The 18,677-nt window shown below is 41.8% G+C and overlaps 1 protein-coding gene across 2 annotated transcripts; it reads right to left on the bottom strand.

Moving 5' to 3' along the window:
* Positions 1–1,956: 1,956 nt before the first annotated feature.
* LOC131413967 (zinc finger protein with KRAB and SCAN domains 4-like) lies at positions 1,957–12,692 on the bottom strand. 2 transcript variants are annotated; one of them, XM_058554980.1, is made up of 5 exons: positions 11,990–12,692; positions 10,417–10,564; positions 9,143–9,225; positions 8,044–8,164; positions 1,957–7,043 (listed from the first exon to the last, which is right to left on the bottom strand). In XM_058554980.1, exons 1-5 carry the CDS (start codon positions 12,410–12,412, stop codon positions 6,181–6,183), a joined length of 1,638 nt encoding a protein of 545 aa, XP_058410963.1. In that variant the 5' UTR covers positions 12,413–12,692; the 3' UTR covers positions 1,957–6,180. The 2 variants fall into 2 exon arrangements, with proteins under 2 accessions (XP_058410963.1, XP_058410964.1); XM_058554981.1 differs by lacking the exons at positions 8,044–8,164; positions 9,143–9,225.
* Between the last annotated feature and the right edge of the window lie 5,985 nt (positions 12,693–18,677).

The raw sequence follows: 18,677 nt of genomic DNA, 5'->3' as shown, positions 1-18,677 counted from the left end.
GTTGCTTGAGTCTCCTCAGACATGGTGGCTGTCTTCCTTAAGAGTGAGCAATTCAAGAGTGGGAGAGAGCCAGGAAGAAGTGATCCTTCTCATGACTCGGTCTTGTAAATCCCCTAGCATCACTTTTGCCATGTTTTCTTTGTCAGAAACCATCACAAAGTCTGCCTACATTAAGAGGAGAGGTGTTAGATTCCAACTTCTGAAAGAGGAATGTGAAATATTTTGCAGGTACATTTATAAAGCACCACAGAAGGCACCTGTCCCAAGTTCACATAGCTGTTGTATGGGCAAAGAAAAAAAAATCAAATCCATGTAGTGACAAACAAGCTCTAAATCTCAAAGGCTTACAACAATAAACATTTATTTCTCATTCATGGGTCTGCAGGTTGCTTTGCCTCCACTAAGCTTTCCTGGGCTCAACTGGGCTTGTTCCCAACCTGTCGCTTAGGTTCAGATCTGTTCAGGGATGCACTATAGAGGATCAGCATGATCTGGGGCAGTTCGTTCCCTAGGTACGAGGCAGATGCTCAAGGAGGCAGGTGGAAACATAATGTCTTGTGAAGTTTGCTCAGAACTAGCACACTGTCACTTCTGCTCACATTCCATTGACCAAAGTAGGTCACAAGACCAAGCTTAAAGGGGCATGGATATACCTATTCCTACAGGAAGCAGGCAGGACGCATGGCAAAGACCTGGAAACATAATCCTCTTATTGTGGAGGGAAGGAGTGGTTGTGACAGTAATACAATCGACCACAACTACACTGGAAAACCAGAGGTTAGAGGAAAGTGAGGCTTGATATATTAAAAGGGCTGCTAGTGATGCATTCTCCAGTTATTTACTGCTGAGCCTGGTCACAGTCTGTGAAAAAAAAAAAAACACTGCTGCATTCATTGGTTTATTCAACAAATATTTATTAAGCACCTACCATGTGGCAGGAATTATTTAAGCGCTTGGGATACATCAATGAACAAGACACACAAATACCCCTGCCTTTCTGGAGCTTTTCTTTATAGTTGAGGGAGTCAGACAATGAACCTAATAAATAAGTAAATGATAAAGTATGTTAGAAGGTGATGAAATGATAATTTAAAAAAACAGTGGGCTAAGGGGAGGATGAGGGGTGTTAGCGTGTGGAGGACAGGTTTAGTATTAAATAAGGTGGTTGAAGTAGGCCTTATTGAAAGGATGGCATTTGAATGGGATTAAAAGAGGTGGGTGAGGAAGTTAGCCAAGTGGACTATTCTAGGAAGAGGAATAGCTAGAGCAGAGGCCTTAAGTGGGTGTTTGCTTGTGTGTTCAAGAAACAACAAGGAGGCCAGTGTGGTTGGAGCTGAGTGAGCGAGAGGGAGAGGGTGGGAGAGAGGTCAGAGAGGTAATGGGAATCAGATTGTCAAGGGCCTTGCTGGCCTCTGTAAGGGCTTTGAGTGAAAGAATGATGTGTATGGTCTGACTTAGATTTTTAAAGAATTGCTCTGACTGATATGTTGAGAAGAGACTAAAGGGAGAAAGAACAGAAGCACAGACTCATTTGCAGGCTATTATAGTAACCTTGGGAGAGACACAGTGGCTCAGCCAGGATGGCAGCACTGGAGGTAGTGAGAAATGATCAGCTTCTAAATCTACTTTGAAAGGAGAACCACACATGAAAACTTAGCATGTAAGAACCGAGAGTAGCTCTCAGGCTCAAGTGCAGAGACAATGTCGTATTCATCTTTAATTCCTTGGTGTCTGAGCACAGACATGACATAAACAGTCAGGTTTGCTGAAGGAATGGTTGTGAACACAAAACTTGTTTAGAAATAGGGAAAGAAGACTAGGATTTCTGGAAGTGGGAATGTACATGCTTTGAGTTCTAGCAGCAGGTGTCAAAGAATCTTGATTTATTTTAATAATCAAAAAACCAAGTTGAATCAGTCAATTTTCAGATTCATTCATTTAATAGGAACTCTGCTAGGTGCTGAGAATCCACTGGTGAGCTGGTCATTTATCTCATGTCTCAGCCCCTCACCAGCCCTTCTATACCCTGTGCTGTAAGCGGGTCTGGAAGGCTACAAATTCCACTTCCCAGGCTCCCAATGCTGATGGGCAGAACTGGTAGGAGAGCAGAGGGGAGAAAATGGTTAAAAGTTTTAATGCTTTAGTTGCTACCTGAAACTATAGTTATTTTCTGACAGCTTAGAAATCATGCCATGTGTTATCTGTTTAAGAATTCACTCAGACAGAAAGAATGACCACATTTTATTACTTTTATACAAATAAGTTACATTAGGATTTTTTTTCCCTAGACTCTTGAAAATCTTGAAGTACTTAGAAATTGGAATAAAAACAGGGATATGGAAAGGTGTGCAGAGGATTTTTAGATGATGACCCAATTCCTGATAAACAAAATACATAGAACAGGCAGGACTATATCATAGTATTCAGCCATTAATTGGGAGAAGAGACCCATGCTGCTCTGTTCAAATTTCAAGGTCTTACCGATGTTACAAATAAGGGGAGATTACTAATGCTAGAAACGAAATGAGAAATGTGAGTAGTTGCAGAAATGAAAGGATGTTTCCACAACAAAAGTGATATGTTAACAAAAAAGTTCACAGGAAAGTAGTCATTCCAAAACAGTTTCTTAGCAGCAACTCCATTTGAAATGTACAAAATAGATACTACCTATACAAAGTTGGCTGAGAAAAGTTTCCTCATTTAAAGCCATCAGACCCAATTTCGGCTATCATGAGGAAAAACAAAAGACAGGCTAAAAAGGGTGTTTAGAGAAAAGTAGATAAATTGAGTTTACTTAGCAGTTAAAGTTCTCATTATGAATAATTGAGATGGAACTGCACAGATGATTTGGGACATTGTTACGAGATAAGAAGATCAACACTGTCATATAGTTACAGGACACTTTTTTAGATAGTCTTTATTATTAAACAATTGTCATTCCAATATATAGAGGTTTCGGCTAACAAAAAGTTTAATCTCCATTTCTCTACCAATGTCAACATCTTCAGACTATTTACACAGCACTTCTTATTAGTATCAGCAGATCCTCACAACCCTGTGAGGTAAGTTGTCAAGCCTACTTCTTTTTTTTTTTCCACTAAAGGAAAAAGCAGAGAAACAGAATCTTCTGCAGCATTATACACTTTTTTACCAAAATTAAGAACATATCTAGGAGGGCTATTCACCAAAAGCTTTTTTCATTTTAACTATTCATTCATTCTACCCAAGTAGAAAAAATATGCTATAACCAGTTACTTATTTACACAAAGGGAGAAAAAAGAAAATGGAGAATTTCTGCATTGCTTCAGTTGGAGAAATGAAGTAGAATGGCTGACTAATCAATACTAAAATTCCTAAAAACAATTTCAAAAAACATGAAAAGCAGCATTTTCTTCCACTTTATACACTGATTATATCTTAACTAAGCAGCTCATTTTGCTTGATCAAAGTTCATCTGAAAATAATTTTTTGACCATCCTTTTAAATAGGCTAGAGTTAAATCCATTTTATAATTCACTTATTTGTAAACATATCTTTGTTTTATACAAAAGTGGGGTGTCTAAAAGACTATAAGCAAAGTAATGTTTTAATTTGAAATTACACCATACTGCCAGATAGTTTCCCAGATAATATTTTGATCATAAAATGTCAGTGGCTCGCTGGTACTTAGTGAATCAAATTTAAACTCCTTGCACTGGCACTGAAGGCCCCTACAATGTACTCACCTCTTCAAACTTGCCTTATTCACTAAACTTGACAAACTCTGTCTTTTCAGCTCTCTAACGTGTCACCTTGCCCGTGTAATAACAGCAGCACACAGCCGGAAGTAACTTTTCCCTCCTCAGAACTTCCACAGCCTTCAGTTCACCACTCACGAGGCATTTACCATGGCACTGCCCCATTTATGGGCAAGTCTTACCAACTTGATTACACTGAAAACCTAAGCCCAAGTATGTATGTATGTGTGTGTGTGCGTATGCTTTATCCCTTTTGTTATCAGGCACTCAAAAGTATTTTTCTACACTATTTCCCTCCTCTACAGAGAAGTCTTTCAGGCTCAGAAGGAGCGGAAAGAGTAAAAGGAGGCACAGTGGTCCTTTGTCAATCTTGGTAAGTTATACGTGTATAATGCTCTCTGGTTCGTGAAAGGTTTTCACATATATCTCTTCACATGACATAAGAAACAGTTAAATGCCAAAAAAAAAAATGAACTGTGTTTAAGATCAAGGCTATTAGAAAATATTTAGGACAAATGAAGATAAGGAGAGGAAAGGAAATCACTAGCATTGTGGAGGTAACAAAAATAAGGTTAACTTAAAAGGAAATTTTAAAAGGCTAGAAAAGATTAAGTGGAGAAAGTCTACAGGATTTTGGAAAGCTGAAGAAGTTTTAAATTAGACTGCAATGAGGGGACAATGAAGGCAACGGAAGACTGTAGGGGTGTGATAAAAGGAGAGCCCTATGGTTTGCAAAGTCCCTAGCCAGCTGCAGTACTTCAAGCAGGAATGCAGAAAGGTATGTGAGAACAGAAGAGAACGCTACGCTGGTGACTGAACAAAATAATAGTCAGGGATTTCATCCCAAGCAGAATCCATTCTCAGCACAGCCTGGTAAAGCTGGAAGCTGGTAAGATACACTCAGGCATCTAGGAAGAATATATCAGCCTTTGAAGAACTCAGTAGAAGGTGATTTGGGTGAAAACAGGAGATATCACAAAATTCTTATTGTGATTAACTCACAATATAGTTTTTTTTTTTTTTTTTGGCGAGCTAACATCTGTGCCAATCTTCCTCTATTTTGTATATCGGACGCCACCACAGCACGGCTTGATGAGCGGTGTGTAGGTACACACTTGGGATCCGAGCCTGCGAACCCTGGGCTGCCAAAGCAGAGCGCAAAAACTTAACCACTACACCACCGGGCTGGCCCCACTCACAACATAGCGTCTTGACTCCACATGTTGATTCTTTGGATATTGTGGAATCCTTTTGGTCAGATACTCAGTAGTCCCAATGTGCTTCTGAAAAGATACATTTTCTCCTACTGCCCACACTCGGGTTCCTATCCTTATTGGTTGCCCCTGACCCCATCTTCCTATCCCCAATCCACAGGGCAGTTTTGAAAACATGAATGATACTTGTTATGAATATTTGCTGTTAATCCTCTGATCTGGAGGAAGTTTAAGCTTAGTTGACATAAGCCTCGATGCACAGTTGGCTCTAAGTTGGGAGAGAGGGATACAGGTGGTATCTTGGCATTTGGTTAGGCCCAAGATAACTAAAAGGTGAGAAACAAGCTGTTGAGCATCACAGACTTTACATCAAAATTCATAAGCATTTTGATCTGACATCATAAGTTGATTTTTATTTACCTGAATGTGAAAGATTTCCCCCTAAAGTATAGCAAAATTAATGTGAACTAACGTGATTAACGTTGACTAAAGGATGGAGTTGTCTGGATGGAACAGTCGCACGATGTCTTAATGATGAAGGAGCTGTTTAAGGCATTCTTACCATAAGTACTATGCTGGTGAAGAAATATGGATTCCTCCACCCCAACTCTGACTGTCTTATGTACTTGGCAATAAATACATTAGATTGACCCAGAATCTAGAACCTCAGAGAATTAGACATAAATGCAAATGGCCTTAGTTAGAAAGTCCTCAGAAATCTAGACAACATTAGATGTTCAGAGCTATGAAGGTCATTTCACTGGTATATTTAATAAATGTTTATAGCACCTATATGCAAGGCACAATGCGGGGTACAAGACGTCATTGATCCAACTAACTAGTGAAGGACTCATTATAGGCAAAATGAATAGTCAGAGCAGCAGTCCCCAAATCAGAGCCATCCACCCAAGAGACGTCATAAAGTGCTGGCTGAGGGTGAGGAGCCAGTCTGGAAGCCCTTTTAAGTCCAATAGGGGAGAACAAACCATTTCAGGTCCTACGTCTTCCAGACAACTCTCCCATAGCCTCCTATCAAACAAGGTTGTTTTAATTACCTTCTAGCATGCAGAAGATAATTCATCTCAGCCAGACTCTATCTTTTGTAACAAACACCTGATGATGTGTAGTGGTAAATTAAGCCCAGCCCACCATTTCTGTAGTCAGGAAGGGCTCCAGGGTGGCTTCAATTCAACAGGAATGAGCACCAACTTTGGCAGATAAGACATGGGTTACTGTGACATAATTTTTTTCCCAACGTGGCTTCTCTGATGTTGAACAAGGTATGAAGTTCGGGTGAAACCTTTTCCACATGCATCACACTGAAAGGGTTTCTCACCAGTGTGGATTTTTTGATGTTCAATAAGGCTTCTACTCCTAGTGAAACTTCTCTCACACTCGTTACATTTATAAGACACAGGAGTCTCAACATTTTCCCACTGGCTTTCCATCCTACTCTGACTCTCCCAGGTCTCTCCACGGTTGGGATCCTGAACATTTTTATCCCCATGGATCCTCTGGTGTCTCAGGAGATGTGAATTCCGCCTAAAGGCTTTGCCGCACCTGCTGCACTGGTATGGCTTCTCCCCGGTGTGGATTTTGTGATGTTCGAGGAGGCTGCAGCTCTGGCTGAAGGTCTTCCCACACTCATCACACTCATAGGGCTTCTCCCCAGTGTGAGTTCTCTGGTGTTTGATAAGGTTGGAACTGTGACTAAAGACCTTGCCACATTCTTCACACTCATATGGTTTCTCACCAGTGTGGACTCGCTGGTGAATGACGAGGGCAGAGCTCCCGATGAAGGTCTTGCCACAGTCTTCACATTCATAGGGTTTCTCCCCAGTGTGGATTCTCCTGTGTTTAGTCAGGCCTGAGCTCTGAGCAAAACTCTTTCCACATTCATGACAATAGTGCCGCCTCCTCCCTGTGGCATTTTTCTGCTTTCCTTGTACCCTGCCCTCCTGTTCACCAGCTTCTGCACATGTAGGAGTCTGGGCAGTGGCTTCACCCGGGTGGCACGGTATTTCCCCAGGCTTCTGTTGTGGATGTTCCTCATCTGGAGGCAAGTCTCTGATCTTAGTCTGTATTTTACCACCTGAAATAACAAATGGCAGCAACTGTCAATTATGTCCTGCCACAGGGGAAAGCTCTGTGACGAGTCCCAGGGAGGCAAAAACTAGAGGTCTGTATATGCTATGGATGCGGATTTAGGTGCAAGAATAAGGATGGAAATAAAGAGGGAGAACAGGGGTGCTGGGGAGGAGGGAGACCTGAGGATGAGAATGGGGCCATTGGAAGAAGGGTACAAATTGGGAATGGAAGGAACATGGTGAGGACTGTGCTGGGGATACACGCAGAGGCTCTGAGTTCTCAGGATAGTAAGGCAGGGCCATACACCTAGGATTAGATGCTAAAAGGAGTGAGCAGTAGGTGACAGTAAACAAAGGCAAGTGAAAGGACTTCTGAAGCATTCTGTAAGAAACAGGGACAGTGGGGACTCAGAAATTAGTCACTGACCAATGAAAAGCACAGTCCTCTCTAACTGTGCACCAGGCAGAGGCAGGGTCCCTCAAATCAAACTGGCTTCAGTGTTGGGAGATCTGAGTTGGAGCCCTCACTGTGCCACCAATGAGCTATGTGAACTCAGACAAGTCAGGCACCCTGTGTGCCTCTGCACCCTCGTCTCTAAGGTCAGGCTCCGCAGTCAATCTCCAGGTCACTGCTAGCTCTCACATCTATGGTCCCATGGCCCATTTCCTGAAGAGACCCAATAGGTCTCCTCCTCTGTCAAGGCTAGCGACAGGAAGGGAAGGGGAAGAAATCAACATGTACTGAGCATCTACCATGAGCCAGACCTGTACTAGGGGCCGTACCTACTGGATCCCACTTAAACTGACTGGAACATTGGCAGGACAGATAAAAAAGCAAGGTCAGAAAGGTTAATGAACTAGTCACACCGCTGGTTAGTAGCTGGGGTTCAGAAATGGTGGTTCTGAATCCAAACATAATTCAAACCGCTTCTAACAGCCCAGGAGGTTCTGATACACAAAGAAGGCCAGGAAAACTTATGAGAAATCAGTGCCCATCAGCCTTACCCAGGGAGATGAGGCTGCCGCAGTTCTGCCTTTCACCTCTGTAGAAGTTCACCTGAGGTGAACCCAGCTGGGTCCATCCAGGGGAGAGAGTCAGAGCCACATCTTCCATTTTCAGCAGCCCCTGAAACAATAAGTAACCCCACCTAGTTCCTCTTGCCCAAAATCCTTCCCAAAGCTGGGTACATGCAATGAAGGAACATCCCCTTTAAAGGGGCTCTTTAAAAAAGAACAAGCATGGCACCCTTATTCCTACTTAGCCTATCTCTAATAATATCTTTGTCCAAAAATAACCATCAAAGGAAAGAAATATTACACATATTAGAAGAAGTACTTTCACATAAATATCTAAACAGTCCAGAAAGTGAAAAGCATTGGAAAACAAGGGCCAATGCAGTGAAAAGAGTGGAACCATAGCCAAACTTTTCAAATTATTTGTGGTGTGCTTTGGCAAAGTGGCGGTATGGGTTCATTTATATTAATGATTTTTAAAATACAACGAAATCTAGGTCCGAGATGAGAAAAACCAGGGAAAACATAGATACTACAGAGCCTCAAACACTGAGATCTTTAAGCAAGACGTGAAAGACTGGATAAGAAATTAAAATCCAGATTAAGTAAAGATTGTTCAGATTGTAATATTAAACCTTAAGACTCAAAGGACATGCCTGATCTGTTCCTTCAAGTTTAAGTTCCTAGATGGCAGAGGCCAAGTCTTTATATCCCTCACTACAGCACAGTTTATGACACTTTAAAAAACAAAACTAAGTCACCATCACAACAAAATCTTCAGTTTGTATTTGCTAAATTGCCCTTGTTGGAGAAGAAAACCCAATTGACGAAGGAGCTAACCAAACAGATGGGATAAGGAAGATCAGGGAAGCACAGACAGCCCCCCAAGCTCCAAGTAAAACAGGAAAATCTTCTTAAGTGGGCACCAAATAAAGGCCAACAATGCTAAGCCTTTGGATCAATGAGAAAACTCAAACTCCACAGGAATCTAGGATGAAGGGGGAGGAGTGGGGAGAAAGGGATCTAATGGGAAGCCCAACAGTAGTGAAGATGGCTGGGTGCTGGGCAAGGGAGAGGGGCTCCAGCTCACCTGGGACTCTGGGGAGAGCCTGGCAGCTACCACTGCATCTTCTCTGCAGCGCCCTCCCCGGGCAAGCCCAGGAACCTGGAGAGCTAAGAAGGAAAGAAGCTCTGGGTGAGATCTGCCCTGGCATTCAGCCTCCCTGCCCTCTAGAATCCAAGTTCAAAACCCGTATTAATAAATTCCTGCCAAGAAGTTTATAGAGTATACTCCTTTCCAAACTTCCTGGCCTCTACCAGTTCAAATCCTAGGGCCTAAAGAGATGTGGTGTGCTCTTGCAGATACACAAAATCGATGGGCAGGATCCTTGGTATGAATGGGGACATGAAAGCAACATAAAAACAAAACAAAGCTTTCCATTTGAAGATCCTTCAGTCTGAAATTTTGCTGAGAGGGGATTTTTGTTGTTACTGTTAAAATCTCTTTAGTAGCTCTTAGGGTGCTTTCTGCTTTAGTTTTAAAAAACTGATGTGCTAAGAGGAGTCAGATAAGGCTGGGCCCAGAAAGGAGGAAATGGGAGTCTGCTTATACAGAACTTGCTCAGATTGGAGAAAAGTAAAGGGGAACTTCAGGTTTCCTATAAGAGGTGAACTGTGCAAGGGGCAGAAAACAGGTTAGTCTAGGCTGGAACCTCTGTTGAGAAATAATGATTGCATGTTGGCTGGCGTGTCCCAGTGGTGTGTGTCTTGGGGATCTGCCCAAATGTTCACGGCACGTGGGGAACAACCAGGAACATATTTCTACCAAGCGATTTTCACCCTGTTCTAGTCACATACCGAGAGTTTAGATTTATACTCTGTGATTTGCAGCAGTGCTACTATCTCCAGAATATTCTGGCTGGCTTTACATATTCTGCCTTATATTCTTCATAGCATTTACCAATACCTAAAATTATATTATTAATTTATTTGTTATCTTCCCTACTAGAATGTAAGCTCCAGTGGAGCAAGAAATCCATCTTACCGACAACTCAACCCCCGGTGCCTACAACACTGGCTATCACATAGGGGCCTCCATAAATATATGTTAAATGAATGGAGATCACAGTGTTGTTAAAAAATCAAGTATTTCAAGACATCAATTTTAATAAAGTCTTAATTACTATGTCCAGGTTTGGCTGGGAAAGCTTTCCACCATTGTTTGAAATTTCCCTTTTAGTCTCAGTCTCAAAGTAAAGTGATGGGCATACAAAGCACCTGTCAACAGATCTGTCTTTCAGGTGATCCTTAAATGAAACTGGATGAAGGCTGCAGAATTCATACTGCCCAGAAGATAATACTCACCCCTGCCTGGTAAGGACAGGGATCCCAGAGATTCGTGCTTGAGCAGAGCCTTCATCGGCTGGAACTGGGTACTTCGTGACCTCTGAGTTGGTGCCAACAGTGCCATCTTGCAACGGAGCAGTTCTTGCCCCTGGTCACCACCTGGGACCTAGAAGTCATTCATTTATTTATTCAGCAAATACTTCTATCATGCTGTTGATGTGCTAGTACTTTCTATCTTCCAGGCACTATTTCTAACAGCTTTATGAATATTAACTCACTTAATGCAGATAACAACTCTATGAGCTAGGTACTATTATTATCTGAATTTTTGTAACGGTGAAACTGAGGCACAGAGTTTAAGCAACTTGCCCAAGGTCCCCCAGCTAATAAGTGGCAATGCTAGTATGGGAGCTCAGGCAGAATGACTCCAGAGCCCCTTCTCTTAAGCTTTACTCTGTGCTCCCTCATTAAATATATTTGTGCTTTTATGAAAACTCTGGGAATTGGTGCTAAGTTTTCAGAGAATACTAATATCTTTTCTTACTGAAAAATCAGGATAATAATTTCTAGCTTACAGGGTTTTGGGGACCAGTAAATAAGATCACAGTATGTGAAATCACCTAACACAGGGCTTGGCACATGGTACGTTCTCATTAAATGCAGGTTTCCTTCTGGATATTTGTAATTAATTAGTTTTCAAGTCACTTTCATGATCATTAGCTCACCTGCAGCTCAGAATTTCCCACATCCTCTATAAGGAATGCAGAGCCTGAAGCTAAGAGACTTGAAATGATTTTTCACTCTCACAGGGCTAGGGGGCACTAGTGCCAACTCAAGAATCTTGGTCTCCTGGTCATGGAATTAGAAGCCTTTACTCTGATCATGTATCCCCTGAAAAGAACACACAAGGACACAGGATAATGCAAAGGGAAAACAGTCTCATACAACAAGCAGGAAGATGCAGATAAAAATGAACTGAGGAGTTCCTAACCTGTGGTCCATGGACTCCCTCTCATGAGTTCCATGAATGTGAATAGGAAAAATATTTTTATTTGTAGAACCCTTAAACAAATTTTAGCTTCCTTTATGAATTTCCTTCAATTTCCTTTCCTTCAATTATGAACTGAAGCAACAAACCAAGGTGTTACAAGCAGTCCACAAGAATCTGTCACCAATAGAAACTGCAGATGTTTTCACATCACATTACAGCCAGGTAAATATTGTTAAAGTCATTCATGCCTATCAAAGTCATTCATCACCACTTTAAAATTGTACAGAGTTATTAGGCCTGTCCCTAGATCTTACTATTTAGTGCATTAATTTTAAAAAACACATATATAATGTTATCATAAATTTGTTTACTGCTTAGCTAACTATATTTCAATATAATTGAGTTCTTTTATAATCCTTTATATATTTAAAAATACTATTATGACAAGGGGGTCCAGGGACTTCACCTTACTACCAAAGAGGTTCACGGTACAAAAACAGATGAGAACTTCTGATCTTAAAGGAATGCCCCTCACTCCGATCTTGAGATTTCAGGAAGAGACAGACCCCAGCTCTCAGATACTAAACCTGTGCTCTCTACCTGCGGCATCGGCTCTCCCAGCTGCCTCTCCAAATACTCCAGCAGCACCACCACCTCCTCCCCGCTCTCCGGATGCTGCTCCCGCACCCAGCTCTGCAGGTCCCCCGGCAGGATGGTCAGGAACTGTTCCAGCACCAGCAGCTCCAGGATCTGCTCCTTGCTGTGCATCTCAGGCCGCAGCCACAGTCGGCAGAGCTCCCGGAGCCGGCTCAGCGCCTCGCGGGGCCCCTCGGCCTCGGGGTAGCGGAAGCCCCGGAAGCGCTGGCGCAAGCGCTCAGGGCCCGGAGCGGGGCTGCCGGGTGCGCCCACCTCTTCAGCCAAGGCGGAGGCTTCCTCCGTCTCCACCTTCACAGTCAAGATCTCCGTTAAGTCCTCTGCAGATTGGGGGTCCAGGGCTGCGCTTTCCTTCGATTCTCTGGCCATCCTGGGCCAAGGCAGTACGCAGGCCTCACTCTAGCTGGGAGCCGTATTTCTTGAGAAAATTCTTGAATGGTGGGAAATCAGTATTGGCCAGTCAAACTGCAAGTGGTCCCCTTCCCCGTGCCCAGGGGCCCAGGACACCCCTGGGGCGCAGCTGCACAGATTTCTCCCTGCAGTCCGTGCCTTTGCAACGTCCTTCTCTGCACCCCACCCCGAATCCCACCATAAGTATCCTCGAAAGATGTCCTAGTGAGAGTGAACACCCACCAAATGCAGGAGAAAAATTGAGGCTGGGGCACAGGAAGCCTCGGTGGGAATCAATGCCACTTCCTGCTCTCTCTAGGAAGCGCCTCTCGGTGGTTGTCCCCGAGTTAACCCATTAGCAACCGTGTCCTTCCCTCCGCTCTCGGGAGGCGGTTAGGGGAAGGAGAAAGGACGACAGGCTCTGCATCTTAAGAAAGAAGACGACACTAAGAAATAAGACTAAATCTTTAAATCCTGTAGGATGCTGGTACTGCACCAATGCTCTGATGTAAGCTTGACTAAACAGCTGGCATAAAATCGACACTAAAATTCAGAAGAAAGCAGGGCTTCCTCAGAGCCTTTAGAGGTCTGGGCAGGAGGTCCTTCAGTTTCTCTCAGAAACATCGAAAAAGCAGAACATATCCAGAGCACTTGGTTGAAGAGAGTAGCGGCTGCCCCTGGTCCTTGCCCCGCTGGAGCTGCCTGCATTCTCTTTCCTCCCCTTCAAAGGCCAAACTATTTGAAAGAAAACCCTCCTATCTCTGACTCTGGTCCTCACCTCCCGCTCATGCTTAACACATTGTAGGCAGGAAACCGCCAACAAAGCCACTGAGATTGCTCTTGCAAAAGTAGCTAGAGATCACCCCACACCCCCACCACACCCCCACCCTCACCCCCTACGCTCCCGCCCCCCCGTGCCGAAACAGCTATCAATTTCCATTTTTCATGGCCTCTCAGGCAACCAGGCTTATGCCGTTCCCTACTTCCAGAAACTCTCCAGTCCCTGGCTTCAGGGACTAGTCTCACCTGCTTGCTTTCTTCTTGTTTCTCCCCAGCCCTCATTCACAGTCTAGCATAATGGTTAGATCCACAGACTCTCAAGCCAGGTTACCTGGGTTCATAATCTTGGCTTTACCACTTACTAGCAGGGTGACCTTGGTAAGTTACTTAACCTCTCTATGCCTGACTTTCCCAATCTATAAATAGGGATAGTAATAGTAGATAGGGATGTTGTGAGCATTAGATGAGTTTTTTTGTGCTTAGAACAATGCCTGGCCTGTAATAAGCTAGGGCTACCCCCAATGGAAAGAAGCCCTGAGATTCCTTTGAACCAGAGACAGGACTAGGTTTTAAGCCAAAAGTGACTGCAAAGTTATTTTGCTGAACTGAGATGTCAGTAAGTCCCATTTTTACCCTGTGGAATAGAGGGGCTAGAAAATGCAAGTTTGGTAGAAGTTTATTAAGTGGAAAAATACCATGCTGGTACCTTCCCGAGTTTTTAGTCCTCCATCTATCCCTCTGCAGTTCAAAGGATAACAAGGAAGGGGTAGAACTTAAGAAAGGAGAGGTCCCAAAGGCTGCTACAAATTAAAACTACTAGAAAATATTTTTTTTTCTCTTGATGAGGTGCCACAAGAAGTACCAGGCACTGCCAGGAAGTGTTGTTGGCAAAATAAATGAATCTGAATCCAGTTAAGTTTCTCGATTCTAATACCTGGGTACGGATGAGATACAGAAGCAAGTTAAGGTAGGAGTTTTCAAACTTCACAGCACATTAGAATCATTGTGGAGCTTGTAAAACATCCCGATACATTGGCTGCAACCAAGATCAGTTAAATCAGAATGTCAGAGGGTGGGACTCAGGCATGAATAACTTTAAAAATTTCCTGGATGATTCCAACCTGCAGGTGAGTTTGAGAATTAATGAGTTAAATGATACTTAAAAGATGCAATCAACCAAATCCTGAATGTGGGACATTCCTTCTATAGGACAGAAGATCCAGGTTCTTCAACAAATAAATGGCATTTTTTGAAAAGGCAGAGGAGAAAGGGGAACTGTCACAGATTAAAAGAGACTGAATGGATATATTAACCAAATGCAATGGTAAACTTTATTAGGACTCTGATCAGAACAAAACAACTGTAAAAAGACATATTTGAGATGACTGGGAAAAGGAGAACACAATAACATTAAGGAATTACTATCAATTTAATTGCCATAATGATATTATGGTTATGTTAAGAAAAAAGTCCTAATTTGTTAGAAATTCGTCCTGAAGTACTTGTACTTGTAGGTGAACTAATGTAATGTCTGGATTTGCTTTAAAATACTCAGAAAGAAAAAGAGAAAGAGACAAAGAAAATGGCACAAAGATGATACTTGTTGAAGCTGGGTGAAAAGCATATGGGGGTTCGCTGTAATAGTCTCTTTACACTTATATATGTTTAAAATTTTCCATAGTAATTTTCTTTTAAATTAAACAAAATCATACCTTCCTTCTTGAGTAATTTAGTCCAAAAGCCTTTATGTGGGGCCAAAGGAAGTGGAAGGAGGCGGCAGCCCAGCCCAGAGTGAGTTTGGAGCCCAAGTGGAGTGAAAAGAGTGGTCACACCAGTGAGGGGAGAGAGCTGTGGCAGGAAAATTGACACTGAAACATTACTACCATCTATTCCACAGACCCCATTCAAGTTTCACCCACCATAATATTTGAGGTCTGAGCCCAACTGAGAAGAGCAAGAAGATGTGGGGAGATTGATTACAGTCAGGAAAGATTAATAAAATAAGTAAATATACTTAAGATATTGCGAGCCAGGTTTTTCATATCAGAAAAGGAGTTACAAACATGGAAAAGAGAAAGGCCAAAATGAATCCTGTAGTGTTGGATTGGAATTGAAGGTGTCAGTGTGAACTTGATGTCCCCGTATCTACAGTTACTGATAAAAATAAATATAAATGTAGGTATGTACATGTAAAGGTGTATGTAGGTAGGTAGGTATACACTTGATAAATGGTGCTGTAATATTTTGATACCCAAATGGAAAAAAAATAAAATTTGGTTTATACATGAACAAAATTAATTCCAGTAGTTTAAAGACTTAAAAGTCAAAAGCAAAACTTTCACATTTTTAGCAGAAAATCAAGAGCATTTCTTTATACTCTTGAGTAAAGCAGATTTCTTTTAAAATACACAACCTGCACAAAATGTGTAGGAAAAAATTAGTAAATTTGACATCATTAAAGTTTAAAACTACATCAAAAGATACTAGAAACATGTTGAAATTACAAACAAAAGACTGACAGAAGACGTTTACAACTCATATAATCAACAAGGATCAATACCCAGAATATACAATGAACTTCTACAAATAAACAAGAAAAAGCCAATAATCAAACAGAAAAATTGACAAGGAATATGCACAGGGAATCCATAGATGAGGAATCTGGAATGGCCAATAAATATAAGCAAATATCCTTAACCTCATTAATAATTAGGAAAAGGCAAATTTTAAGTCATTTCATACCCATACCCAGCAAAATGTTACAGTGTTTCAATAGCATTTGCTGGTAAGAATGTGAAAAATTGTGCACTTTCAGGCACAGCTGATGAATGTGTAAACAGGTACACTCATCTTAAAAAGCAATTTCAAAATATATACTAAAGTTGAAAATAATATACATATGCACTCAACAGCTTTAAATTATTTAACTTATAGGAGCTCTTGTACATGAACAAGAATGTTAATTGAATCACTGTTCTGAGCCACACACTGTTTTAGGTGTCCAGGATACAACAGTGACAAAAACAGACAAAGATCTCTACACTCATGTAGTTTATATTCCAATGGGGATTGACAAAAAAATAAACTATGAGCAGAATAAATAGACAAATTTCAATAGACAGTTATGAGCACAATGATTAAAATAAAAGAATAAAATAAAATCAGGATACAAGACCCTGATCATTTTTTTACCAGCCCATTCCTCAGGATTGTTTATGCAGCTGGTAATCTTGAAAGATGAGATAACATATCCCATGAACAGTGAGCAGGCTTACTTAACTGCTTGTTATGAAAGCTGCAGATTTGTTAAATTCAGGCTTCCCTGGATGCAATGCAGACACACTCTGTGTATAGCATCCATCTGGGCCCATCATGTCACCTCCTTGGGACTTGGGGGCAAGGGCAATGGGTGCAAATATGGTGATGCTCATTCTGCTTGCTATCTATGACTCATAAACATGAGGCTTGCTATCTATGAGAAATGGGCTGGCAAAAAAAAGTGATCAGGGCCTTGTATCCTTGACACATGCAACAAGATATGTCAGAGCATAAAAGGCCCAAGGAGAACTGTCTCTCCTAATAAGGTTTTTGAGAATTGGGAAAGAATAACAATGACTTTGAAATAGTATGGCTATTTAGGGGGAACATTGATGCATTGGAGAAAGGCAATGAAAATCTGAAGGCAGTGTGAAGGCATAGGGCCTCCTTGGAATCAGATAAAGTCCTTTGTTTCTGACCCAGGAAACTCATATTTTATGCCAGATTCCATGAAACAGTAACAGGTTAAGTTAATTACCTTGTTAATAGAGTAAAATCAAATCCTAGACCCAAAAAATCTGAGAAAATATACCCCAAAACCCTTGTCAATGCCCCTTTTGGTCTTGTTTGTTCTTGGGTCCATGACTCTGATTATGCATATTCATATATCTCATGATTTGGAGCATTACTTATGAATTTTCCTTAGACTCATATATTCCCTTTCAGTATTATGGTGATAAAGCTTTACACGCATAACTATTTTTTAATAATTCCAATTCCGTCAAGATATATACATATATTGGTATAGTAGGCCAGTACTCACTAAAGACATATTTAAACTCCTGCACTGCTTTTACCTGTTAAGGAGCAATCACCTAGCTGCCAGCCAAAATTAAAGACATGATATTATGGCTAATTTGTAGACTCTTTAAAAATATTTTAGTTGTAAACTCCTCCCCCGATCACTTTTTTTTCTTTTTTTGTGAGGAAGATTAGCTCTGAGCTAACATCCGATGCCAATTCTCCTCTTTTTGCTGGAGGAAGATTGGCCCTGGGCTAACATCTGTGCCCATCTTCCTCTGCTTTATATGGGACGCTGCCACAGCATGGCTTGACAAGCGGTACCTCGTCGGTGTGCTCCTGGGATCCGAACCTGTGAACCCCGGGCCCCCGAAGCAGAGTGCAAACACTTAACTGCTATGCCACCACGCCAGCCCCCTCATGATCACTTTTAAATACCCCTAAAAACTGAAAGACTCACTTCTCTGCTGAAGCACAGAGAAATATAGGGACTGCTCAAGTTCCCCATCTAATTAGTAGCAAGGTTAGCACTAGAAGCTTTGTTATCCACAGCTTCAATTATCCAGTTACATTTTTACCCACTCATATTGTTTCTCATGAACAGTGCCCCTCACCTACACTATTCATCAGCCATTGTATAGGTAACAAGGGTGACTTTCCTGGCTTGGGGAGTTTATAGTCCCATGAATAAGACTGGAATTTCAGTCATACCCAAGGAAACAGATTCAGGAAAGTAAATAATGGAATTTGAGGAAGTTGGAAAGAGGTAAATGACACCAAGCAGTTAGATAAGTATTACCACTGTGAAGAGCTACATCATGACCTGTGATAAAAACCAGCCTTTAATGTGACCTCCAAGAGAAACCTAGTATATTCCTTCTGTCTGCATTTCCCCACCTTGCCCCAAGGGAGTAGGGGCAAGCCTGGAAACATTGCCCTAGATACCTGCATTTTATCTATGACTGAGTTAAAGAAAGGTTTCTAAGGGTGAATAGCATGTAGAAGATATCTAGAACTTCCAGAATTGTGGGGTGAGTTCTGAGTTAACTTCTTGATATATGAGCTTCAGAGAATCTCCTGGTTACAGCCTTCATCTAGCTCGTCTGATATTAATTCCTTTGTGTTAAACAATTATTTCTACACCTTAAAAGTACCCCTGAAGCACTGTCCTCTGCTACATTGGGTATCACCTTGTCAACCATTCAAGGGCAGGATAACCAGCAACTGGTCTGAGTGTGAGAACATCATCCAGAACGTGGAGAGGAGGTAGTGACTGTGCTGGGCGATCTGGAGAGAGAACTCGATGAGCCAGGATAGCAAATTAGAAGACTGATGTAGGACTCTGTGTGTGTGTGTGTGTGTGTGTGTGTGTGTGTGTCACACAAAATGAAAGTGAGTGGGTCAG

This window comes from Diceros bicornis, chromosome 14, assembly GCF_020826845.1.
Source record: "Diceros bicornis minor isolate mBicDic1 chromosome 14, mDicBic1.mat.cur, whole genome shotgun sequence".
Classification (NCBI taxonomy): Eukaryota; Metazoa; Chordata; class Mammalia; order Perissodactyla; family Rhinocerotidae; genus Diceros; species Diceros bicornis.
The sequence above is the reverse complement of the archived record's forward strand: the minus strand, read 5'-3'. Positions and strand labels throughout refer to the sequence as shown.

Bases quoted from the DNA above. Each gene is read 5' to 3' on its own strand.
- LOC131413967 (XM_058554980.1), bottom strand. From the start codon at position 12,412: ATGGCCAGAGAATCGAAGGAAAGCGCAGCCCTGGACCCCCAATCTGCA. The intron at 9,226-10,416 runs GTGAGTATTATC...TTTCCTTCTTAG, and splicing joins CCTGTCCTTACCAGGCAGGG to CTCTCCAGGTTCCTGGGCTT. The intron at 7,044-8,043 runs GTAAGGCTGATG...TTGTTATTTCAG, and splicing joins CGGCAGCCTCATCTCCCTGG to GTGGTAAAATACAGACTAAG.